General features: G+C 39.0%; 1 protein-coding gene across 1 annotated transcript in view; it reads right to left on the bottom strand.

Annotated features, from left to right (window-relative positions):
* The window catches only part of LOC149316541 (collagen alpha-1(XI) chain), a 325,693-nt gene that overhangs the window by 16,194 nt on the left and 282,407 nt on the right, over positions 1-27,092 (bottom strand). The window contains exons 55-64 of the mRNA XM_089515788.1: positions 25,515-25,568; positions 11,324-11,377; positions 9,740-9,847; positions 9,593-9,646; positions 6,496-6,549; positions 6,257-6,364; positions 4,115-4,168; positions 3,940-3,975; positions 3,783-3,836; positions 826-1,075 (exon numbers count right to left, since the gene is read on the bottom strand). Coding sequence (XP_089371914.1) covers positions 826-1,075; positions 3,783-3,836; positions 3,940-3,975; positions 4,115-4,168; positions 6,257-6,364; positions 6,496-6,549; positions 9,593-9,646; positions 9,740-9,847; positions 11,324-11,377; positions 25,515-25,568 — 826 coding nt within the window. The remainder of the gene's footprint in view (positions 1-825; positions 1,076-3,782; positions 3,837-3,939; positions 3,976-4,114; positions 4,169-6,256; positions 6,365-6,495; positions 6,550-9,592; positions 9,647-9,739; positions 9,848-11,323; positions 11,378-25,514; positions 25,569-27,092) is intronic.

Consider the following 27,092-nt stretch of genomic DNA (forward strand, 5'->3'; position numbering starts at 1 on the left):
CTTAAATTTCTATTTTATCTCCTTCTCCTTCTCTGCTGTCAACTTCCTTAGCTTCAGGAGAAAGAGATTTTTTTTTCATATGTAGTAACCTCAGATAGCAAGAGGTTCCTAATCTGGGGAGTTCCATGGTGAATTAATGGATGGCCTATGTGACCATTAACCTACTATCATCTTCATAAACATAGTTGTTGTTATTATTACTATCATCATCATCATCATCATTATTATCATTATTATTATTAACCTTTATTTAATTTCTGGTCTCTGGGGATCACTGTGTGTAGTAAAAGGTGATGGTGTCTGCATAGATTTTCCTTACACACTCAGCTGGTAAGACAATCTGGAGGCACTCAATAGTAAGCCAATAGGCTCCCCCTGCCCTTATTAATTGTTTTACAGCAATGGTGGAAAATTGTGGAACTTCCTCCTCCAATGCTGGTGGGTTCAGTCATCATGCCTGAATGTCTGAAAGATCTTTCTTCAATCACTGAAAAAATGCCTAGTAATGTAGAGTACCTCAGGAACCTTTTGCTGTACAGTGAATTCTTTCCCATACATGCAAATATTTTATAACAGTAATGCTTTCCCCACCCACCCCAAAAGTGAACAGTATTTCAATTCAGTAAGCTTCTTCAGTTGTTATTGAAGTACAAACATTTATAATGGGCTTTAATCTAAAAAAAAATTAAAAGGATTTAACAAACATTTTGCTTAATTCTTTTTAGAGGGTATATTAGTCATATAACTAGAATAAATGACCTGACATCATCACTTAGCAAATCCTAATTTCAGTACATTTGCTTTTGTCATGTAACATCAGCATACCATCTGGAAAGTCTGGGTGACAGAGTTGGAGATCCTTGCATGTCCGAGCTGGGTTGTTCTGTGTCCCCATTGGATATTTCATATGCTCAATGTCCTGCTTCAGAGTATTAAGTGAGCCAAAGATCTCTTCCATGCCATCAGTGTAATCAAGGATGCTATCGGCTGCATCAGACATCATGGCATCTGAAGATCTTCTGGTCTTCTTGGGTGACTGGATTGGCAAAGGCTGAATAACCTCACCTGGAGGACCCTGGGGAACACAAAATCAATGTTTTTTTCCCCCCTCACACTCTTTTAGAATGAAAAAACTCCAGAGAACAAGTAAAGGTGAAGATTAGAGTACAAAAAGAGAAAGAACCTTTGTAGAAACAGAATTACTGTATCAAGAGGCCATAGAATATGCACATAAATTTAAATCTAGATTCTCCTTGTGGTGCTGGTAGACTGATCAAGATGGTCTACCCCTGGATATGAAGAACTCCTGAATGCTCTGAAGCTGATAGCGCTGGCAATTCAACAGAGACCTTGGTCTCACTATGGAATGGTGAGACAGAAATATAATCATTCCTAAGTACCCAATTCAGTGATGTGGAATTCAGTGCTTTGGAATCTGGGCTGCAGGTCACCTTAGTATACAGAAATCATTACCTATGGGCAATGATGCAGGTTGGACAGCTTGAATGTGCCATTACTCAGAGCAACCAGTCAAAGTGTGAGGACATGGTAAGGGACTTTCTTTGCTGTGGCACTCCTGTTATGGAGCACCCTCCCCTTGGACATCTGGCTGTTTATGCACCAAGTAAAAACATTGATGCTTATGAAAGCTTTGGGGGAATCTAACTGATTTTACAAATGCTCTCCTATGCACATTTTACTTTATTTTAAAATTACACTAACCTTTTAAAAATATTAATTGTTTACTATTTTAACCTATTAAAATTATTGTAATTATTTATACTATTTTAAATTAGTTAGATTGATTTTATAGCATGCTTCCCTGACATCTTCAGATAAAGGGTAGGATAAAAATATTTTTTTAAAAACCAACAACAACAGATACTGATACTGATATACATACAGAAATGAAACGTGCAAAGGAGACAAGTACTTATCCAAACAATATGTTTTATACATTTTTCTTGCTAAGATTCCTGGGTCCAGGACAACATGGAGAAGACAGTTCAAAAGGAAAGTACACAGGTTGGGCTGCTAGAATCTGTAGGTCAACATCTGAGAGGCTATACAAGTTGAAATCCTGATATACAAATAAATTTCATCCAGTAAATCAATGGAATGTATATACTGGTAAGTGTGACTTACCAAGTTTATATACTCCGGAGCCTCGAAACGGGGCTCCAGCAGCCGCAACGGGCCTCTGGGAGGCCCGCTGCATCCTCCGGAGCCTCGAAACGGGGCTCCAGCAGCCGCAACGGGCCCCTGGGAGGCCCGTTGCCGCCGCTGGGGCCCTCCAGGAGGGCTCCTGCGATGGCAGCGGGCCCTTGGGAGGCCAGTTGCCGCCACTGGGGCCCTCCAGGAGGGCTCCTGCAATGGCAGCGGGCCCCTGGGAGGCCAGTTGCCGTCGCTGGGGCCCTCCAGGAAGGCTCCTGCGACGGCAGCGGGCCCCTGGGAGGCCAGTTGCTGTACCTTGGGCCCTCCAGGAGGGCTCCTGCAATGGCAGAGGGCCTCCCAGAGGCCCGTTGCCTGCACCGGGGTCCTCCAGGAGGGCTCCAGTGGCGGCACCGGGCCCCTGGGAGGCCCGTAGCCATCGCAAGTTCCCTGCAGGAGGGCTCCAACGGCGGCAGCGGGCCCCTGGGAGGCCAGTTGCCTTCACCGGGGTCCTCCAGGAGGGCTCCAACGGCGGCAGCGGGCCCCTGGGAGGCCCGTTGCCGTCGCAGGGTCCCTCCAAGAGGGTTCCAACGGCAGCAGCGGGCCCCTGGGAGGCCAGTTGCTGTCCCTTGGGCCCTCCTGGAGGACCCCAGCAAAGGCAATGGGCCCCCCCAGCAAAGGCAATGGGAGGCCAGTTGCCGTCGCAGGGGCCCTCCAGGAGGGCTCCGACGGCGGCAGCGGGGCCCTGGCGTCAGGGGCCAGCAAAGACGGGGAGGCCTCCAGCGCTGGCGGTCCCCGCCAGCTCGTTCCTGGCCTCTGACAGGGCCTGGGGCCCCGTCAGGGGCTGGCAAAGAGGAGGTGGCATGGCCCTTGGGGGTGGAAGCTCCACCCCTGGGGGTGGAAGCTCCGCCCCCAGCATGCGGCCCCGCCCCCAGGGGTGGAAGCTCCACCCCCGGCTTCAGCCCCCCGGTTGTCTGAGGGACACCAACCCGGCCCCCGGCTCAAAAAGGTTGCCTACCCCTGGTCTAACACTTGGATTTAGAATTTTGGCAGCTATACCTATAAATCTTGGGACATAGGATACCCACCCACTGAAGTTGCACACACATTTTCTAATGAATCATGACTTCTCATGATGTGGTCAAAGTACAACAGTCTCAATTTAGTCATCCTGGCTCCAGGGAGATTTCAGGCTTGATCTGTTCTAGGACCCATTTGTTTTCTTTTTTTGGCCATCTATGGTCTCCTAAGCACTCTGCTCCTGCACCACTTCTCAAATGAGTTTTCATTCTATCAGCTTTCTTCACTGTCCCACTCTCACATCCATGATGGGGAATACAATGGTTTGGACAATCCTAACTTTAGAATTGTCTTTGCACTTTAGGATCTTTTTTAGTTCTTTCACAGCTGCCCTCTCCAATCCTAATCTTCTTCTCATTTTTTTGATTGCAGTCTTCTTTCTGACCAATATTAGATCAGAAGATATGGAAATTATTTGACTATTTCTAGTTTGTTGTTATCAAGAATGAATTCATACTTCTTACATGTTTATATAACTTCCTAGTTTGTATACTTACTGTATATTCCTAGTTTATATAACATTAATTATTACAAGATGCAGTTTAACTTACAGGAGGCCCAGGAGGTCCTGGTAAACCACCATCACCTTTCTGACCACCAGGACCCTATGAAGGAATGTAAGAAAGACCACATGAGCAAATTTTTGGATATAGAAAAAAAGGGATAATCAACAATAAAATTTTTTTATGTGGTAGCAAGGCTACTTACTGTCGAACCTTTAGAGCCTTTGGGGCCTTGAGGGCCCTAAAATAAAATAAAAAATACAGTAAGTAAGTAGAGTTAAGCCATGTCATATTTACCAAGATGCAAATGTAAAAAAAAAAAAAAGTGTGAGAGAGAGAGAAAGAGAGAGAGAGAGATACTATACAGTGAAGCTACTTACAGGTAAACCAGGTGGCCCAGGAGGACCAATTGGGCCAGCAGGACCAGGAATTCCCTTTAAAATGAAAGCATGCACAAATCAGTTCTTGTGACCATGCTGTAATTTTAATTTCAAGTAAATACAAATATCCTTACTCCTATGATACCACACTCCCACAGAATTTTATAGAGTTTCTGAAGACATCAAGCTGTAGATATGGATGTTATTCGTATATAGGTAATAACTAGGAGAGAGATTTTTTTAAAAATTATCAAATGGATAATAGGAAATATGACTTATTTTAACACAAAAATCTGTTTTAAAAGGTTCAAGAACTAGATTAGAACAGAGCCAATTTATTGAAGTTTTTAGAATGCTAGATAGCATCTTGGGAGATCCAGATGATTTCATCACTGGGCAATGAAGCTCACTGGGTGATGTTGGGCATAATTTCCTCTCAATCTGGCCTACCTCACAGGGTTATTGTGAGGACAAAATATGGAGGAGGAGAACCATTTACAACACTTTGACTGCTTTGGAAAATGGGAAAGATAGACATGTAGATAATAAACTAGTAATTATATACAAAAGACCTTGCAGTACCTTTGAGACTAAGTTTGTGAAAGAAGATGTAGCATAAGCTTTCTTAGACTGGGGGTGTATCCACACTGCAGAAATAAAGCAGTTTGACACCACTTTAATTGCCATGACTATATTCTACAGAATACTGGGATCTGTAGTTTGGTGAGGAACCAAAGCTTTCTGACAAACCAGGCTGAATACCTCACCAAACTACAAATCCCAGGATTCCACAGGCAGAGCCATGACAGATAAAGTGGGGCTGAACTGTTTTATTTCTGGAGTTTATGCTTCTTATGCTACAATTTATAAGCTACAGCTTCTATCACACAGTTAGTCGCAAAAGTGCTACAAAATTCCTTTCCATAATGATATTTTCTGGATAACAAAGTTGCATCTCTAAATTAGTAATTGTAACATAACATGGGAAAATGTGATGGTTTCTGGGGCCACTGAGATCAATAAGGAGAATTCTTGCTGTATGTTAGGAAAGTTTTGGAGTACAATAGTGGGGAATGGGAAAACAACCTTTAAGATAATTTGGGCAGAAAGAACTAAATATGCTCCCAGATACTAGAACACTGTCAGTCACATATCGCTTGGTGAAATAAATCTAAGTCTAGCTGAAGTAATATGGGGTCTTTGGTTGCTGTTAGTGTTTTAATTTAACAGAAAGGACATTTGCAAATATCTTGCATGCAGAACTAATCTTTGTTTTGAGCTTGCATCCAGGGAATATTTTTGTTCCTTTTCTCTCATTGGGTATGTTCCTCAGTTGTTTTTTGAACTTCTATGTTTTTCTGTAGCAATTTTTTTAAATATAAATGGAACATTCATTAAGAAAACTATGAGGGGCACTTGAAGACAATACACACACACATACACATATGCATGCAAGCTATACTAAAATGAAAAAAGGAGCTCACCAAGGGTATTTCGCATGTGAGTGCTTTTTTTAGTAGCTCACAAGTAAAATCCATTTAGTTTGTAAACCACTTGATGTCACTTGAAGTGCCAAGCAACTTATATTCAAAAGTCAGTAGAACAAAAAATATTTAAAAGCCTTAGAAATAATATATTGTTATATAATTTAAAAAGATTCCAACAATAAATAGAGGAGCACAAGCAATGAAAATCATACCAGCCAGAGAATGTGTTAATGAACAGAAATATTTTAAGCAAGTGTTTGAAAACAAAACACAGTTCCTAAAAAAAATATTAGCAACATGCATTTCCAGGATGCTCATTTAGGAGTTCTCCCGGTAAGTCTTTTGTATGTTCTTTGCCTGCAGAAACTTGAATGGTAGGTTCAGAGTTCCAGCAGGAGAACTTTGTTCTTGGGAGACCTCCGTCCTGATCTAGAAGCACCTTCTGCTGGAGAGAGGAAGGGGAGATTACTGTTTCCCTGCTGAATTTAAGTTGCCTCTGTAAAGGAGAAGAAATCCTTCTCTTTACATAAAGGCAACTCTGGACCCAACCTAGTGTTCTTTCACATCAAACAAGCTTACATGATACCCAGCTTGGAGACAGGCTGAACAGTTATGCAATTAAGCAGGTAAGAAAAGTATATGTGCTTTCACTAACTCCATCTCCTTTTGGTCCTGTGGTTCCCTGGGGGCCGGGCAGACCTCGGTCACCCTTTTCTCCCTGTTCACCTGGAGGTCCAATCAGTCCAATCAAGCCAGGATGTCCCTAGGAATTATACAAAATACACAATTATGGGTCAAATATGAAAATGGAAAGGGCAACCAAAACCCAGTTAAATAATAATGAATTTGTAAGAGAAACATGCATGGGTTATACACTGATGCATTTTCACCTACCTTTTCACCTTTGGAACCTGGATCACCTTTCAAGCCAGGCAAGCCAGGTGGACCCTAAAGATAAAGAGAAAACAAACTTTAAATGAAGACAACTCTATTTTGCAATTCATGGTATTTACCTGAACCGTCAAAGGTACCACAAGTACAGATATAATAATTCCTTGAAGCATTCAGTGAGTGATGCCTGTCTGTTTACCAAAGAACAAAAGGTGACCTTTAATAATATGCTCCTGCAATGCATTTATTAGGGTAGTTCCTTTAACTAAAGGTACCTGTGATTTTGACTCCACATTAAATGCCATTTAATGCTTCCTCTGTGGAATTAAGGAAAGTCAATAATACATGAACTATTGAAACAAGTTTCATGATGCAGAACTGCTTTTGTTACTTGGCTGCATTTGTGGTTACAACTATCCCTTCTAGGTCTTTCACTTGGCTGCATCCAACATACAACTGGTGCTATCATCTCTGATAATACTTCATACCTATGAATGGAAGGAAGTTATTAACATCCTCCTAAGACCAGTGTCCTTTGATCTGAGGAGGGTTGGGGTCTTACTCTGAAGTGGCAGAATGGGACATCCCTTCCCCTACTCAGGTCATGGACTGCCACTGTCTGGAGGCATATCTTTGAATCCAAGTAGAAGTAAAATTCTACCAAGTAAAAATGTTCATCAAAGAAGAGCAACACACTGAACTGTGCATACCGATGTATGTGGACAGCACTTCAGTATATTAGCATCTCTGACTTATGTTCTGTAGGGAATCTTGATTTACCACACCCTGCCTGTAAGCTCCATCAGACAGTTGGCTTGAGTCAGCAGATTAGAAGGGCAACACATTCTGGCCAAGACACCATGGACTCATCTTCATTTCTCAGGAAGATCATTATAGCAAAGGGAGAAGAACCTTGCCCCATCCATTGTCCAGAAAAGTAGCAGCAGTGCAGGGGGGGGGGGGTGTTGTTGTTTTGCCCTTCTTTGTTAAAAAGGAGACGTATGAGAATATAATGAATGACAGATGATCCCATGCAAGCCTAGTCACAGAATATATTAGCACGAGGTAGACCTTCATTAACATTAATAGCACCCTTAAAAAGTTATATCCAAAGAATGAAAGAACCAAAGTGGGATTACAGCTTAAACCTCATGGGACTCATTGAGCAAGTCTGAACTGTGTTGAGGGATGTGGGTGATGTTGTAGGAATTGGAATTGAAGGGAGTCAGGCTGTAATTTTGTACACATTTATCTGGGAATAGGACCATTGAAATTCAGCTGGACTTATTTCTGAGTAGCACTGCACTCCTACTTAAAACCAAATATACACAGGGCATATTCAGAACTTGATTACTATGGAAAGCTGGCTGCCAGTAATGGCCATCAATACAATTATGCATTTACAAGTGACCCTTTCAGCCAAACTGAAAGATGGGGGGGGGGGGGGGGCTTGAAAACAGCCAGAACTCTCTCTGTATGGGGGAAACACTCATTTGGAGTGTTATTTTTCTCATGCCTTCTTGAGGATATCATTAGATGAAAAGAGCACAGAGAAATGCATAATTCATAAACAAAAAGTGAAGCAGTAGTGGTACTTTTTTTAAAGGCTTCTCAGATGCTGGGTGCAATATTCACCTTCAGGAGGTTTTGTCCTACTTTATCTAATATTCCACTCACAGAGGCAGTCTACTGGATATAACCTGAAGTTAGCTTCTACAGTGTCTGAACTTAAGTGGGATTCAAAATTTAAATTTTCAAGGATGTATAACTAATTAATAATATGCCTTCCTCTGCCCATCGCAATTCATTCTAAATTTGAATCTTCACATTAGTAAGGAAAATAAATAAATAAATAAATAAATAATTTTTTTCCCTCCAGTTTAGGAATTTAGTTTAAAATTCCTTTCAAAGCTACCCTCAGGCAACCATGTCTGCAAGATGTACAAAAGTTAGCCATAATTCCCTTAGAGTTGAATGGGAGAACTGGATGTGAGAGCCACTTCAACAATAATTGTTCATCTGTAACATTTTCTATATAGGAATCATTCATTTTGCAAAGGAGATCCTCCTCTTCCTGTATTCCATTTTACGTTAAGTACAGAATAAATTATGGCATGTTTTCACCAACATGAACTCAGATCCTAAAATATGTGAATTAAAGGGAACATGTGAAGGAATATTTCCTGTTTTCTCCTCATCTTTGATACCATATTTCTCCCAGTTCTACTACTGAACATAACTGGGGCTGTTGGAAGGAGGAGATGGGAAACTTGCTGTGAAGTCTAGGATTCAAGCCATTGTCTAAAGGTATGTATTAAAATATATACCCTCATTTTCTTGCCTTTAGTATTGTGTAAAGCACGCAATGAGGGCAGAACTCAAAGTCAGTAAAATGAGACAAAGACTGCGGATATTTGCCTGTGTGCATGCTTCACTGAAGTCAATAGAGTTTATTTCTGAAAAGACACTTATAGGATTGTGCATGCAACCTTGTACAAAGCAGCCTCTTAATACCTTATACCCTTAATTCCCTCTTTTCTGTCTTCAGATGTTTCCATCTGAAGAGTTTCCATCTCAAGAGAGATGCATAAGGCCTGATACACTGAAAAACAGGGGCTTTGGCAATAACTATAGATTGGTATTTATTTTTAAAAATGGAGACATAACAAGGACACTGGGCACCTAATGTCCTACAATAGTGATAGGTGAACTGTCTCCTTTATCCTACATCCAAGGTACTTCCTGCAACTGAAAACAAATCCTAAAATAGCTACTAATGATACGCATCTTCAATGCCATGGGTTCCTAATGTGCCAGAGGCCTTGCTAGATATGTACAGAGGTTTCTAGTATGTTAGAATGTGATAACAGTGATGTCTTTGTTCCATGTGATGCATTACAGGTCTGAACATATCTGGGATAACTAGGGAGGCCTCTAGAAATTGTCATATTTTGAGACATCTACTGAAAGCTTCTTATAAACCCAATGAAGACTTAATCCTGTGTCAACCAAACTCACAAAAGCCAGAAGAAGTGCCCTTGCAGGATGAATTATTTAGTAATCCTTTTCTATGAACAATTCAGACAGGAAAGGTACTCACCATAGGACCTGGTGGGCCATCCTGACCTGGTGCTCCAGGTAGACCTTGTTCTCCCTATAGAACAGACATAAATTAGTATTCTTCGGTAAGAGGGTACTGTGGAGGGCAAGCAACAGCAGATTAAAAATTCTATTCAAATCCACTCACCACAGGGCCAGGAATACCCCTAAGTCCCTCTGGGCCAGGCTTCCCTGCAGGACCCTGTGGCCCAACTGGACCTGTTTTTCCCGGAGCACCTTCTGAACCAGGTTCACCCTATAAAATATAAAACAGCTGAACAAACTGGAACAAAGTAACAGCAGTGTATTGCTTGTTCATTTCTTTTATGGCTGGGGAAAAAAACAACAGGAGACTGAGAAGTGTTGGTAATGTGTGTTCTTACACAATAAAGGTTCAAGGTGTAGGGTACTGAAAAAGATCCCCCCAAATGTCTTTCACTATTCTCTGCCCTTGATCTCCTCTGTCATAAAATGTTATGGGGAAGAGATAGCTTTACATATTGTTCTTCAGATTATACTGAAATCATCTCTAGTTGTTACCCATCTTGCCCTATCCCTTCTGTTGTTTCTTTCCTCATGTGGGAAATGATAGATCTGAAGAGAAGTATTTGCACAGATGCTCTCTACACATGTTGATGGTCTCCACTTGAATGGGAAGTTCTCCTTTTTACATGTCTCATTTCCCACAAGTAATGATAGAAGGGGACAGAAATGCTCATGTATTGAAAAAAGCAAGGTGAGTAACACCATACTAAAACTCAAATAGGTCCCAAGCATGAAAAGTGTTCTTGTGATAAACAAGTATTTGAAAAACATATATCTTAACAGGATTGGAAGAAACTATGTAAAGTAGGTTTATTGTAGAAAAATAAAGTAGAAATAGATTCCTTCAACTATAGACCCTCCAACGATTCGGCATTTATCTATGCTTAGATCAAGTAGCCATGTGGTTCATAAGCAAAACTAAAATGTAGAATGGGATAACAACTTTTATTAGGCCCATGCAAAGGTGGTGGGATGGCACAAAAATTATTGGATAGGGGGAGAAACAAGAAGTCCAAACCATTTCTATGTTTAGAAACACACTAATCCACTAAAACAGATTGTTGGCCTTCTTGTCTCTTCCCTTTACCCCATTTTTACACCACAGAACACTTTTTTTTTAAACATTAGTGACCCTAATAAAAGATATTAACCCATTCTACACTGTCTTTTTGGTATAAGCTTCTGCCACCACAGTAGGCCAGTTACTTTTTTTTTAGGACCTTTCTGTTTGCTCTTGTAGATGTGTAAGAATGTACATAAATATATCCACATGGTTCTGTTCTTTCTCATTTTATCTACTATGACTCAGGCTGAAATCAGGCTCCACACCCAGCTGATCTTCCTTTTGATCCTCCAGGCAATGTACAGAGATAAAGGTGATTCTTATTAGATAAAGGTGTGGTAGAGTGTAATACAGATACAATAGAAATAGCTCTCTTATCAGGAGGAGCCATTGTCCATCAGCAAGACTCTCTCTGCCAGGGTCATGAGCCTCCTGTCATGTGAATTGGCCTTCAGTGAATATAGATATGTCAGCAGATAACTTTTACGTTTGATTGAAAATGCTAGCGAGACATGTCAGGAGCACAGGGTGGGAAGCATGCACTTTGAAAGGGGTAATAATACACTGCTACTGTAGCAAAATATGAATATTATTATCATTATTAATAATAAATCTCAGTTTTACCTTTGCTCCTTTTTCACCTTGTCTCCCTTCTGCACCAGCTGCTCCTGGTGGCCCCTATGACAAAAGAAGGAAAGTGATAAATTTAGGATACATGTTAATTCATAAATACAATTGCTGGGATCCAGTGTTTGCATTGTCAAGAGAATCCACTGGGGGAAGAGGAAGCTACTTCTTTTTTATTCATCACAACCACCACTTTGCATCTTCTCCTGTCTTCCAAATTCTCATCCAGAGATTGTGGAAGTGGTACTGGGACTGCAGGGGAAGGAGTCTTATGTAAAAGAAACCTTCCATTCATGGAAGACAAAATCTAGATCTATCTTTTTTTAAAGTACATCATATTAAATTTAAATAAGATCAGTAAATTTCCTCAGATTTAAAAAAATGGCAGGAAATAATAACAATAAGAAAGGGAACCAACAAGAATATTGACCTTGTTCTTTTCACCAGGTTGCTGAAAAGCTAAAGAAGCCAGAGTTCGACTGTTGTTTGGAGGTTCAGTATTAGGAACACATATCTTTACTGATATTTTATATTCCTTCTTTTCACAGGAAACACTTCCCAAGTAGTTTGCATAAAATACATAACCAAAAATTCCAAATAGCAATGACAAAAAAAGAACATAATAATATGAAAACACATTATGGTACCACTAGAATTAAAAATTGTTATTATTACCGGAGTATAATAATATCACTATCATCTTTGTTTTGTTTTGTTTTGAAGTATCAGAGTGCAAAAATTAGCAGCCTAGCACATGCAACTAGCAAATTAAATGCCTGGCAGAAAACAAATTCTCACAGAAGGGCTAGAAATTTTGAGGGGTGATGTCCACTTGCATCTCATACTTCCCTCATGATTATACTGAGGGTCTTATCGCACAGCTTTATAATGCGACTTACAGCTCCCGAACTGAAGCCTAACTTGGGCTGCATCCTGATCTCATCACATGGCTTTTGTCTTTCAATGCGGCATCTGAGTACAGTCTGGCTGTAGCCTGCATCCTTTAATGTGCTTCGGTGCTCATTTTTTAAAGTCGGAAAGCTCTCGACTTTGAAAAATGGGCGCCAAAGTGTGTTAAGAGACATGGGCTGCGCTCAGATGGCGGATTGGGAGACAAAAGCCATGTGATATGGCCAAGATACAGACCAAATTAGGCTTCAGTTCGGGAGTGGTAAGTCACATTATCAAAGCTGTGCAATAAGCTCCTAAGACATGGAGTCCTGGCTCCCCCCCAAATCATTTCCTCTCCAGCCTAGGAAATATTTTTTCAGTAATGGCCATACATCATCTCCTCCTATTTGAATAGGTTATCCATTTTCCTTCACAGCAAGCAAAAGAGAATGGTTAGATGCCAACTGCTAACACTTGGCATTCTCATACTGCCATTCCTTCATGTGCTTCCTTGTACTTGACCTAGGAAGGCAGTGGATGCCAAGTGAAGTCACTGTCTTGGTGGTGAAGAGGAGGGAATGGAATTAGCTTTGCCAAGTTTGGGCATGGGGAAGACAGACCCTACTGATGACAGGTTTATAAGGATGCTCCAAAAACTAAGACTGGTCCACCCTGTCCTCAATGAAAAGATATTTCTGAAACACAATTATACTTCTGTTTGTCAGCAAGAAGACAAAACAGTGGATGCTTGGTTATTTAAAAACAAGCATATTTGTTTTGTGGGCAAAGCTAGCTCATAATATATAAGGAAACAAAAATGTGCAAACAAAATCGAAAGGTATTCCAAAAGGAAGAAGAAAATATCGAGTCATCCATCTTCAAATATAAAATATACATAAGCACTATCATATCAAATAAGAAAGCACATTTAATAAAAGGAGCCATATGTTTTTCTTTGACATACAAGTAGGAAAACAAACAATTATCTATTCATGTCAATACACTGATAGCAGAAAAAGTAAAAAAGAAAAAAAAGGCTTCTGTCTGTGCCAAATTCAATTAGATGTTTGAGATAAAATCTCTTCCGGAAGATGAATGTACCTATTTGATCAGACTGCACAACAGGCCAAAACTAGTTGCACTGCAGTTTTTAAGGATTTCATTTTAGCAGTACATTTTGGTGAAGCAGGAGAGTCTACCATCCTGCAAAATGCTAATTTTAGATGAGCAGTTGTTGGGCCAGCACCTTGCATCTATAATCTAAAATGCTCTTCAAAACACACACACTCACACACAAAGCATATGGTCTAATTTTAACAGTGACCCTATCTTAAAGTTAAGCATGTTTCTCTATGCAAGCACAGAAGCAAAAAGTGCTGTAGTTACCCTTGAAATGACATTACATTTGCGATAGTTCACTGGATTCCACCAATGGCCCACAATGCCTAAATATCTTGCTCAGGTAGAGCTTCCATACTGCTGTTTTTAGGATGGCCATACGTTTATTGTTGGTTTTTTTTTTAAAGCAGATGCCATCAAAGGGCCACCCATGTGCCATTATATTAGCAAATACTGTGGGCCCTTAATATCCACTTGGGTTTGGTTCCAGAACCCCCTGTGGATACCAAAATCTGTAGAGTATATACAATGGGGTAATAAAATGGTATCCCTCATATAAAATGGCAAAATCAAGGTATGCTTTGGGGATTTTTTTTTGGGGGGGGTGAACATTTTTCAAACTGTCGATGGTTGAATCCATGGGTGCAGAATCTAAGGAGATAGAGGATCAGTTGTATTTTGTATGCTGAATTGACCTGAATTCGTTAACCTTCTGAAAATCTACATTGTTGCTGCAGTAAGATGTACTTCAATATCTCAGCAAGCATACAGCTCATGTTCTTCCTTGCCTCTTCTAATCAATAAACATATGTCTGTACTTAATTTCTACATTACTACTCTTCCTAGTCAGGACATATATTGCATCAAGAAGGACTAACATTCTGGGCCCATTCACAATTATAGTACTATATTATGCTTTAACTGCCATGGCAACATCTCATGAGACACCATGATTGGCAATTTAGGGAGGGACATTTGGAATTGTCAGTCACAGACATCTTAGGTGTGTATGGTGTCCCTTCAAGTTGTTTCTGACTTATGCTAACCCTAATGCAAACCTATAATGGGGGTTTCTAGGCAAGATTTTTTCAAAGGAGGTTTGCTGTTGCCTTTGCCTGATGCTAGGAGTATGTGACTAGGCCAAGGTAACCCAGAATTTGGTATTCTCAGTCATAGAAGTCTAGTGACTCAGTAAACTATAGAGCAGAGGATTCTAAAGGATGTTACCATGGCAGTTGAAGTGCAATACTTTTGTAGAGTGAGTGGGACTCTGGTTGCACAATACATATTCTTAGCACTTCAGAAAGACCATAGATATGAGTAGGGCAAAGATCTGTATGATATATGATGCCCAGGTCTAAACATTAATAATGTAATTTCAGAATCACAAGACAGAGGGCTCAAACATGTTATGTAATGACTCTTGCTTTCTACTCTCCTATGTGCCCACTCATCCAAAATCTGGATTTCTTATGGCTTTTTATTTATTCAGTTATGTCTATTCGAAACTAGCAATCAAATGAGGCACAAATAATCTATCTCTCCTGTGCTTGTGTTTCCCCATTTATAAGCATGTACTGGAGACAACTCTATGGATATTTTTCCCTAACAAAAAAGTAATCAATCAGGAAGTGTATACTTACTTGGTTCTCAAGATTTTGAAATGAATTTACAGACATTTCAAAGACTCATTGCCCATTATCTGTTTCTTCACTGTAATTTTTAGATATATATCTTTTTTTATTGTGTGTATCTAAAAATGTGAACATATCAATGCAATGTTTAAAAAATACTAGCAAAATATCGGTACACTTAGATTGGTGGCAAAAGGCTGCAAGTATATTGGATTGTCAAATTCAGGTTAGCTGTAATGTAATATGTGAGACAATCCCTTGCTACAGGACAATTAATGAGTTCTTTCACCACACATGACCCACTTCAAACAAGCTTCTATGATGGTTAAAGCGAAGTCTCTTCTGGTGGGAGAAGCCATAAAAGACCTTTATAACAATTATAAATATGTTTCTTGCATAATCTAGAAATGCAGCTGCAACATCAATTAGCAGAGCTTAAGAACACTGTGATCGCTAAATTATAAGCACAATGAATCATGATTGCTAAACAAAAGGGCTGAATTCATTATCCAACAGTGCCAATTCTGCATTGAATGCAAAGTGGGTAAATGAACAGCACTTGTTAACACCCTATGATTGCAGGCAATGCGCAGATGGCGCTTCTACAAAGGAAAGATGGCTAATTGTTATTTATCTTACTTTCCTACACTTGGGCTTTGTAGTATTGGGAAAAATTTAGCTGGCATAAAAGTTCTCAGCAACTGGAACACAGAATTAATGTATTAAAGAACACAGCATCTATTCCCCTACCCCCAAGCCTCAAACTAGCTGTGCTTGAAACTCAGTGGATAACCTGAGGCAAGTTACACTATCAGGCTAATGTATCCCATTAGGGTATTGTGCAGCCTAACCTATTCCACAAAGTTGCTGTGTGAACTCCTTATAGGAAGAAGAAATAAAAATATGAAAACAAAAATTTAGAAATAGTCACAGACACCTAATCTTAATTTAAAAATAATGGCCGGCAGTCTATTTTGCAATTATGGATTCCAACTTAGAATTAAAGTTCTGTATCTGCTCCATATTCATTAATACTATGTATTCACTGTTGTGGTGGTATAGCTGTGATTGAAAATGCCCTACCAATCTACTTTATCAGGCAGCAGCTATACCAAAATATTCAGATCTGTTCAGCTGGTGATTTGGACTCACTGCTCAGCAGCATATGAGGTTACAACAAGGAATTGTGACAGGGGTCTTTTTTACTGGTTGTTTGGAGGGGGTCGGGCCAGGAGATGTTACTTAGCATCACATTAATCTCTGTCCTCCAGGGAGCACTGCTATTTTCATCAGGATTCATCTAGTGACTTCAAGAAGAGGTATTGAGAAACCAGATGTGAATCCAGATGTACATAGGCAATGCAAGTTGGAAACAATTTCGTAGAACACATGATTACGTATGTTGATGTCTCTTTCTGGAATAAGATATACTTTTAACATATATTTATGACTGCATGTTGGAGTTTGATGTGAACACATTTAACAAATACATCTATTACAGGAGTTGACAAGGTGGACAGAAGCAACTTTCTCATTCTGTCCGTTGCATTTTAGCATCATAAAGTAGTTTATCTCTGCCTCCTCCCTCAGCTTGAAAATATCCCTTGGAAATATGCTTAAGATGCTATTCAGAGTCATCAGTCACCCAACTGAAAATAAGCTTGCTTGCTTAAAAGACAAAGTGTTGTTCGTTATTTACAAGACACATAAACATGATGCACCAATTTGTTAGGCTAAAAATCAACATTGCCCATACCTATTTGCCATGTTATTAGGCTTTCTGTGTATATTTACTCAAGGGGAAGAAACAAAATTCACCTAATTTTCAAATAGTAGCAGCATCTAGCTGAGGTACCACTTCACTCTCCCCATAATAGAAAATACAAAACAAAAACAATCCCACTATAAGTCCCTCTTAGATTCCCTTCCCTAGCCAGACATTTTGTATAGTTCTACATATTATAGAGTTAAAGAGGCTGCTTAGCCGACCAAGTGTTTTACCTTAGGTTTAAGGTATTATTTTTATTTTTGCATATAATCAAACTCTATTACAGTGGGGCCTTATTATCCGCTGGGCTTTGGTTCCAGGATTCCCCATGGATAACAAAATCCATGGATGCTCAAATCCCATGAAATATAATGGCAGAGCAAAATGGTGTCCTTATATAAAATGGAAAATCAAGCTTTGCTATTTGGAATTTATACTTTTTTAAAGAATATTTTCAAGCCATGGATGCTTGAATCCGTGGATAAAAAAATCAGTGGATAAGGAGGGACTACTGTATTTCCCACCACTTATTCCCTCCCTTGGTACTTTATTCTGGGGGACCCTTGGGTTCTCTGAAAGCTTAGTTTGGGTATTCCTCAATTAGAATAACAGTAGTACCACAGAAGGTGCCTAGATAATGTTTTGCTTCCCACTCTTGATTTACTCCTCTGTGTTGGTATTAGTTGTCATGCTGAAGTTGCTTGTCCTTATAAAATGTGTACCCAGCTATTTAGGGCTTGCTCCTTCCAGGTTTGATGGAGTCTTCAATATATATAACCTGAACCCACTCCTATATTGGGTACAAGTTTTATCTGGCAGCCTCATTTGGCCTCTGCAAGGCAGTTATTTCATGCCAGAGAATTTAATGCCATATGTTTTGGAGCACTGTGGGCAATGGCAATGCATAACCACTGAGAGCAGGTATCAGGAACAGTGGCTCTGTTGGAGTGATGGCACCAAAGTGCCAGGTTGTGAGCTGATACTGGACTTTTGGATATACAACAACATGAAGGAATAGAAACTATGTTAACTAGCCATAAGGGTACATCTATTTAACACTACAAATGTGCTAAAGGAATAACATGCTTTTCAGCACTGAAAGACTTAATCTCTAAAGACCAATTCACAAGACATATATATAATCACCATGAAGGTATTTTAGTAGATCCATTTTACATGACAAATAGGCTAGTGAAAGTGGCTTAACATGAAAAGGGCTGGTATTTTCCTTTCTAGTACAAAGTGCCCTAAATTAGGATCCTGCTTGAAATGACAGGGAATTTGGCTGTTTGGTCCAATTCACAGGATAATCTATGAATCTGTCCCTGTATATTCCACTGGTGGTGAAAGAGAGGAAGGACCCCTATGACAGTATTTGTGGATAGCTAGATAACGGTGATAGATTCTTGAGGGTTTGGGGAAGTGGAATTTAACTGCCAATAACAAGCACAGCTGATTCAAGGGCTTTTGAGGATGATTAATTGACTGTGGTGGCAGGAGGTGGGGGGAAATTGATTTGAGGAGACAGGCAAACAAACAAGGAAAAAGGAAAGAAGGGGGGCTTGTACATAGTTAAGAGTGCAAAACTGAAAGAGAAAGGCAAATAAATGGGTTCCTGTGCATGAATGTGGAGACAAAACAATGAATTTGCACTTGTCTGTCACTAATAGGTGGAAATATAAATTCATGATGGCACTGTTTTCCAGCTGTCACAAGAGCCCCTCATTATGTAAAACTGCATTGCTATCACTGAGATATTGCAAGAAACAGCCATTTCTGTACAGGAAATAGTATTTCTATGCAGGAAAATTATTTTCTGCACAAAAAATGCTGTTTCCTGCAATATCTCAGTGATGGCACTGCAGTTTTACATAACGGAAAGCTGTGCCATGGATTTATATTTTTACTTATCTGTGACAGACAAGTGCACCACAGTCAACAGAAAATGCTGTTTTACAACCACCATGCAAATTTTTCACAGAATACTGAACTTTCTTGCAGTGGGAAGGGAATTGCTAAAATTACTCATTTCTTCCTTGATGAAGAAACTTGGTGATGAATCACTTCTCTATTGAAAAGCAATGCTGCTGTGAATATAAAACTCATTTCCTTGTACAACATTAAGCTTTCATATATCTATGCAATCTAGTATCTTCAGCAAAGTAAGGCTTGCCAATAGCAGCCATCTCATAGGTGATGGAATGCCCTCCAGAAGATTCTGGAGAACAAAATATTTGAAGTAGAAAGGTCCAGAACTACAAATTTCATCATGAAAAGGGACAACTGGATTAGATACAAAAATCAACTGACAATATGAGAACCATGCTGAGGAACTCACATTGGCTCAACAATTCAATCCTGAGCTCGATGTCTCTGACTTTAACAATGTGAAATTATCCTCACTAATGAAATCCCTGCTTAAATGTATGTCTTGGAACATAGTTGGGTGGAGTTCTAAGTCTAAAGATCCTGTGTGAAAGATTACATCTATAAATTCAACGTGATCGTTCTCCCAGAGACATGGTGCACAACCAAATTGGATATTAACGGTTATGTTGATTTACAAGCTAATGCTCAGCTTGGTAAAGGAAGAACAAGAGCAAGGTTTGACATACTGATTTCTACAGCCCTCAAAGCCTCTACATTATGAACAGTTTGCCATGCCTTGTTTAATTGAACTTGGTATATTATTATTGGTGATGACAAATGTATATATTCTACCATGTTCGGAATTTGTTAGAAAATTATATTAATTATGCTGGTATATGTTTTGTTCAGATGATGGGACAATTTTATTTAAGATTACTTAATGGGAACCGACTACAGTCATCCATCCTAACTCGCAGATCTCAGATCCGCGACCTCAACTATTTGCAGAGGGGTGACCGCTATTTCTAATGGCATGCATGTATGGCGGGCATGCACCATTCAAGCCTATGAGGCTTGAATATGCATGAGCCTCCGTTTTAGTGGGGAGGGGGAGTCAAGAATGGATCCCCGTGAAAACGGAAGGCCAACTGTATTTGACCCAGTATTTAATACAAATTAATACAAATGTGGATAATTTAATACAAATTAAACACTGAGCTTGTTATTCTGCCTTCCACACCTTCCTCTTTTTTTTTTTTATCTAAAAAAGAAAAATGAATTCATCAATCAATTCTATTGCAAGCAAGCTACTGTTTATGATTAACACTGAACCTAGATATATTTTTTTAATTAAGTTTTTGTGAGTGACAAATGGCACATCCAGGTTTTGGGGCCATTATGGAAGGGATAATGTGTTTGCCTGTTTAGGAAGCATATGTGGAATAGTTTTTGCCCTTATATATACCATGAGGGAGGAGGGAGGTCCTTCCAAGATTAATGGGCCTTGCAGAGTTGGGTCTGGGATCAACAATTTTCTTGTGTCTAAAACAAACAAAAAAGAGAGTCTCTTTCTGTACAATTCCTTTTAGCACAGGGCTAGAATCTATGTGGCTTTCAGGTTGCATATGTTTTGTACAGGTTCCGCAAATTGATTAAGAAAAAAATCCAGGAAAAAATGGAGCATAATCTCTTTGGAGGCCTGTAGAAGACTGTTCTGCTATTTGCCTATCACCTTTCCACACTTTCTTTTAACCCCAAATATCATTTTTTTTTAAATCCAGAAATGGCTATTAAGTCATTTTTCTTGAAGGGGTATATGTGGCCCTCCTGAGTCTATGGATGGTGGAAAATGGGGTGGAGGTGCCCTGGTGCAGTTGCATGCCCTATTTTAGTGTCTTGGTGTTGAAGGAAACAAATGTACCTTGGGAAAAGTAGCATTTTGTCTCAAGTCTAGTAAATACATTCATCGTTAAATTTTCAACTGAGTTATATTCCAGTCCTAGTAAAAAGATTACTAATGCCACTGTAATTGTTTTCAGCATTATAAATGTGCAGCAAGTTGGTGGAACAAATAGATTATTGTGTAAAATTGATAAAACTAATTAAGCATGTCAGCTCACTCAAGCCTATTATACAGAACAGTTTATCTCATTTTGTTAAATAGATTACAGCTTACATTTAATGTTGCTGTATGTTTTTTTTTGGAAAAAACTGTTAAGAATTAAACTAATTGCTTGACAGAGAAAGCTTAGCTGTTCACACATCTGCAAAATTATTCAGGGTGTATATCTGTACAGCTTCAAAGACTAATAACAGTGGGATAATTACATACCTATCAACTTTTTGGATGTTACTAAAACACAGCAGTTTTATTTTTTTCTGAAGCTATTACTTTTTATTTGGCACTAAACATTATTCTCTCTTACATTTTACTTGGGAATGAAGCTCAACTTAAAAAAAATGTATTTAAAGACATTGTCTATGCAACACAATAGAGTGTAGTGATGTGTAGAAACTCTTCATCACCACTTCGCACAGATTGTCTCAAAGTGGAGTGATTTCTTGCCAAACTGAGAGAATGGCTTAGATAATTTGATTCAAAATATACCCTGTCACATTAATGATTGGAAAGCATCTCCCCACAAATTGTTCGGTGAGTCTTAACCCTCAGCCATACTGCAAGTCACCTCCTCTACTTACTGTGTGCCACTGATTAGAAATTAGGTCCTAAATCTCTGAATTAGTTGACTCTGAATCTGAGCTCCATCCAATAGTGGAAGGGGGGAATGAAGGAGGACAACTCCATTTCTTCTAGCATCTTGCATTATTATGACACCATATTACAAAGCATTCTGGGTTAGAGATGTACGATTCACTAAAGAATTTCAAACATTCTCTCCTTGCCGTGTGAGATTACTTCCTAGATTTTTTTTTATTTCATTTTTGTAAAAGAAAATTGTGGAAGACAATGTTATTTTGTACAGAAAAACCTCTTTTCCAGGAAACATTGCTGTTTTCTACAAATCCCTGTTTTTTCCCCTCAAAATATTCTTGTTTTTTTAGTAACAATCTCCTATTTTTTTATCCAAAAAGGGCCCCAAACTAACTTTAAAAAGACTGTATTCTTTACATCCTTCCTCCTGCTACTAACCTTTTTGCTGCTATAGCAAGAAGGAACATTGTATTGTTCTGCAACAGCCTAAATTTTCCTATCAACCTCTCCAGATGAGAAAATTCATTGCAAATTCCTCTTGGGAGCATGAGTTATACACTGACTGCAAAGCGAACATTGATTCATCATTTTCACTGTGTGGATGTTCCCTGAGAATGTGGCACTCCTCTTGTTAGCTCCCGACAGTTACCTGATAGTGTCCATGTTTGGAAAAAAAAGTCTCAACTTTGGTCAAGAAGTTTAGGGGGAAAATGCTGACACTTTTAGATACTTTGAGTCTTACTCCAGAATCTTAGAGGCTTATTGTGTTGGTTATTAAACTGATTTATTTCTATCCAGTTTAAAGTTGAATTTGGGTGGCATCCTGATCTTATCAGGCATTTTTTGCCACTGAATCTGCCGCCTGAATACAGCCCAGGTCCATCCCTGCTTCCAGAGGTGCTCCACCGGCCATTTCTTTAAGTCAGAAAACAGCCAGATCCAAAAAGAGCCAGGAGGAGCAGTTCTGGAAGTGGAAATGGACCTAGGCTGTATTTGGGCAGCAGATTCAGCAGGAAAACATGTCTGATTAGATCAGGATGCTGCCCGAATTCAGCTTTAAACCAGATAGAGCTAAATCAATTTAATAACCAATGCGATAAGCCTCCTATTGTCAGACCCAACAAGAGTTGTGAATAGTGAGTTAATACTTCTGCATACTCAGTTACTTCAATGGCTTACTCTAGTTGGGTCCAACAATAGGATTATGGCAATAGATGTAAAGATTTTTCTCAAATTGTCTTGCTCTCAGTGAGTGGAGACTTCATTGAAATGTTCGCCAGCATTTTTAAAAAGAAAAACAAAACATAAAGAAATCTTGCTCCTGCAAATGAAACAAGTGAAGATTTGCACCCCTTATTCAGGCCTTAAATATGTGGGAACTCTTCAGTTCATTCCAGCTTTGTCTTGAAGCTGGTATTGTCAGATAGTAGATTATAGGAGTCTGAATGTGTGCCAGTCAAGCCATCCAAGTGAAGTTATTTAAGGAACAAGACCAAATGAAACAATAGCTTCATACAGTAAACTCCATCATTCAATCTCAAACTATTCCCTAACCAAAACCCAGTATTATTTCATTAACTGTATAACCGACAGACACATGCTACCTTACAATGCATATTAGGAGAAACATGCTGAACATTTCTGTTGTTCCTCCAAGACAAAATTCATCTGTAAAATGCCTTTCAACTGTCAACCAATCAAATCTTTTTAAGTTAACTCATCAATGGCCTTTCAACTATTACAGCAACTTAATATGAATTTTTATGTTTCTCAAAATTTCCATAAGATTACTTTTTTAACAAATGTATTCAAGCATATGTATAATACTTTATAAATTAAAAATATATTCTCAGTATTAGAAAGAAAAGACCATCATTAATATTTGAATTTTTCTCTCTGTTGCAGTAATCCATCAGACCCAAAAGAGCTCAAAATATAAGTCAGCATGTCCTCAAGTCATAGCCTTACCAATTAAAAACTGCTCCTCACTAATTAATCAACTAACTCTTTAGTTGATTACTATACCAATTAAATGGATCAAAGACTACTGGTCTATCTTTAATGAATTAGCACATGTTATTGGGCTACTCTCTTTTTTCTTTATAGAAGTGGCAGTAAAAGGGGGAAAAATGACAGAGAACCAAGAACTGAATAATTCATCTGTGCTAGGGTCTCTTAAAATATAAAATCACCATGCACTCATTATATAACACATTCAGAATATATTATGACAACACCAATGCTGTTCCAACATAGAATAATTGGTCATTATCACTAGCTATCTGATCAAGTATGCTGATGAACTTAATTTAAGTGCATTTATTGTCTTAGAGGTCACAGGCACCCAAGAGACTGATCTGATATACTGTTGTCTTCAATTGATGCCCCATTTGAATAAATATGAATGGAGACCACACATTTTCCAAAGCACACCACATGGTAAATTCTTCATAAAATGTTTAAAGGGAATAAGGTAGATAATGAAATTACAAGAGGCACATCAAAGACCACACAGACTGTATCTTGGACATTATTGCATTTATATATTTCCATCTTGTCTTTCTACAAGAAAGTGTCCAGATTATAATGTGGTTAAAAGTTCTAATTAAGATTTTTGGGGGGTAGGAATGGGGAGGAACAAAAGTAGTTTCTTCCCAAAAGTGAAGTTGTAAGATGTTATATCAGAACTTGCTGTGAGCTATGTTAGCCTTCATTAATCAGGAACGCATTCACACAACAGAATTGTAGTATTATTATTCCACTTTAATGGAATAAAGTTAAAAATCCATTAAAATGTTTATATATTCACTCCTAAAAAAAAACTAAAATGTATTCCTTAAACAATATTACATTTATTTAAACTCCCCCACACATTATTACTAAACAAAATTCCTCCAGTCATAGTCTAATTAATAATTATATGTAAATGATACTTAAATGTACAGACATTTGTTTCAGTGAATATGTTATTGAGGAATATACTGACTATTAATATTCCAAGTACAAGGAACTAAAGTGGCTATGATACTGAAAATGAGCTACTGATTATAGTTGCTCTTTACTACATTTACGACAGCATATGAAGTGGTTTCCCATCAAATGTCATTTTTTAAAAAGTTAAAATGTTAATCTTATTGGGTCACTGTGGGGATTGGGACTGGGGGACCAAAAGTGCTACACTTTGCAGTTTTTGGCCATTCGGGGACTAACAATTGCCCCTACATTTTTTAAAGATTGAGCTTCTGGGCTTTGGAGATCACCTAATAAGCACTGGGTCCACAAAAACTTTGTCCAAATGGCTACATACAGCCTATGGGCCACACTTTCCCTACCCTTGAATTCCTAGCTGTGCTTGAGAAATGTCTGGGTGTGCAGTAAGTGATGCAGAGCCATGAGAGTCAAATAGTTCTGTGTTTTCATAAGCCCATGATACACTGGTAGAGAGGGAAATTAAGACCCTCCTATGCATGTTTGTGAGAGCCAACATGGCTTAGTGGTTTGAGTGTTGGAACACGACTCTGGAGACTAGAGTTCAAATCCCTGCTGAGCAACAAAACCCACCGGATGACCTTGGGCAGTCACACTCTGTCAGCCCTAGAGGATGGCAATGGCAAACCCCCTCCAAAGAAACCTGCCAAGAAAATTCTGTGATAGGTTAACCTTAGGGTTGATAACTTGGATATGACTTGAAGGCACATAACAATAACAATGTATGTTTACACATACATAAATCTTATTGAGTTCAATGAGGCATACTCACAGGAGCACAACTACAGAAGTCTAATTTTGATAATAGATGGTAGAAATTTTACATAAAGTGCCCGCTTATGTTTACAGTTGTTTCAGTCAATATAACCTATACTGAATAGAGCAAAAGTATTTAGTGCTGGACTAGGACTCCAAGGGAGGAGGGTTCATTTCCCAATGCTGTCAAATAGTACTCTCTCAGTCTAAAAGAAAGCAAAAGGCAAGCTTCCACTAAATAAATCTACCAAGAAAATCCTACGATGGGGCTGGTCCACGTTGAGGCACATATCAACAATGAAATCATTCTAATACTGTAGACTGTATGTGAGTTTTCCACTAATTATAATGGTATCTCACCTCGCTGATTATGTTTTAAAATCCATACAAAATAGTACTATTGAGTTGCCAGTCATAGTGGATGGTATTGCATAGGAAAACATGACTTACTCTCTTTCCAGGGGGGCCAGGAGGGCCAGCTTCTCCTGATGGACCTGGCGGGCCCTGAAAAGACAATAGCCATGTTATTATGACAAAACTTCTTAACAAGTGGCACAGAAGTACAGGTATTACTACAATGAAACACTACAATGATGACACCTTCAAGCACGCTTATCCTGTCATTGTCAAGATGATCATACACACAAATTGTGTGTGCCCCCATTATAAGGGAAAAATAATCAAAACAGGTCACATTTTAATTACCTATTTAGAGTCTGCTAAGCTAATCGGGGAATTAAAGCAAGCAAACAAACAAAAATCCCACACAGAACAGCTGCTCCTGTTTAGCAGGATTTAGTGATGGCATCACTAAACATTCAGCTACATCCCTACCATGCCATGCAGAACACTTGAAGCACAAATATGAATTCATGCAAAGCCACCTCAGATGACCACATGGCAAGGTGGGACAGATTCAGAAGATGTTCTTGAGGTGGCATGATGGTATGGCACCTTTTTAAAAAAAATCATGTACAATGACAGTATCTTGCAGATAACTGGAAACCTACAAAACACACACCAATAATCAGAGGAGGAATATTATTTGGGAGACTATGCTTATGGATACTCAGCATGCATCGTATGCACACAAGAACACACAATCCCAACTTACATACATCATATAACTTATATATATTGAGTTAGACAGTGACCTTCTCTTTCAGGTACAGTGGGCCCTTGGTATCCACTGAGGTTTGGTTCCAAAATCTGTGGATACCAACACAGATGCCTTGGATACGAAAATATGTGGATATTCAAGTCCCATTATATACAGTGGAATAGTGAAATGGAGTCCCTTAGAGAAAACAGCAAAATGAAGATTTACTTTTTGGAATTTTTTTTTGAGGGGAATATTTTCAAGCCATGGATGGTTGAATCAATGGAGGCAGAATCTGTGGATCAGAGGGCTGACTGTATTTAATGCCAATTGTCCTACAATTATGGGTTTTATTCAGTTGTTTTCTTTATTTCTTTAATTCTCTTGTTGAATTGTTATGTATGTGTTCCCCATTTTTGTTGCAACTATTTTAATGTTTAGGTAAAGGTAAAGATATTCCCTATTGACAAGGTTGTCAAGTCGTGTCCAACCATAAGGGGGGTGCTCATCTCCGTTACTAAGCCGAAGAGCCAGCATTGTCAGAGACTATTCTGTGATCATGTGGCCAGCATGATTGCACAGAATGCTGTTTAACCTTCCCACCAGAGTGGTACCTATTTATCTACTTGCATTTGCATACTTTCAAACTTGGCAGAAGCTGGGACTAGTGATGGGAGCTCACCTCATCATGCGCCACCTGGGCTTGAACTGTCAACCTGCCGATTTTGCAATCAACAGAGTCAGTGTCTTAACCACCTGAGCCACCACATCCATATTTTAAGGTTTACTTCAGAATAATATAATTTTCCAAGGGAAGGATGAGTCCTATTGAGTATACCTAAAATTCCCAGTTCCTATAAGTACTGCAAACTAAGCTCTTTTAATTCCTGGCTATCACCTAGACTCATATACCTTTCATGTATCACATT

The sequence above is a fragment of the Sceloporus occidentalis genome, unplaced genomic scaffold, assembly GCF_023333645.1.
Source record: "Sceloporus occidentalis isolate IW3139 unplaced genomic scaffold, rSceOcc1.0.p SCAF_3, whole genome shotgun sequence".
NCBI lineage: Eukaryota > Metazoa > Chordata > Lepidosauria > Squamata > Phrynosomatidae > Sceloporus > Sceloporus occidentalis.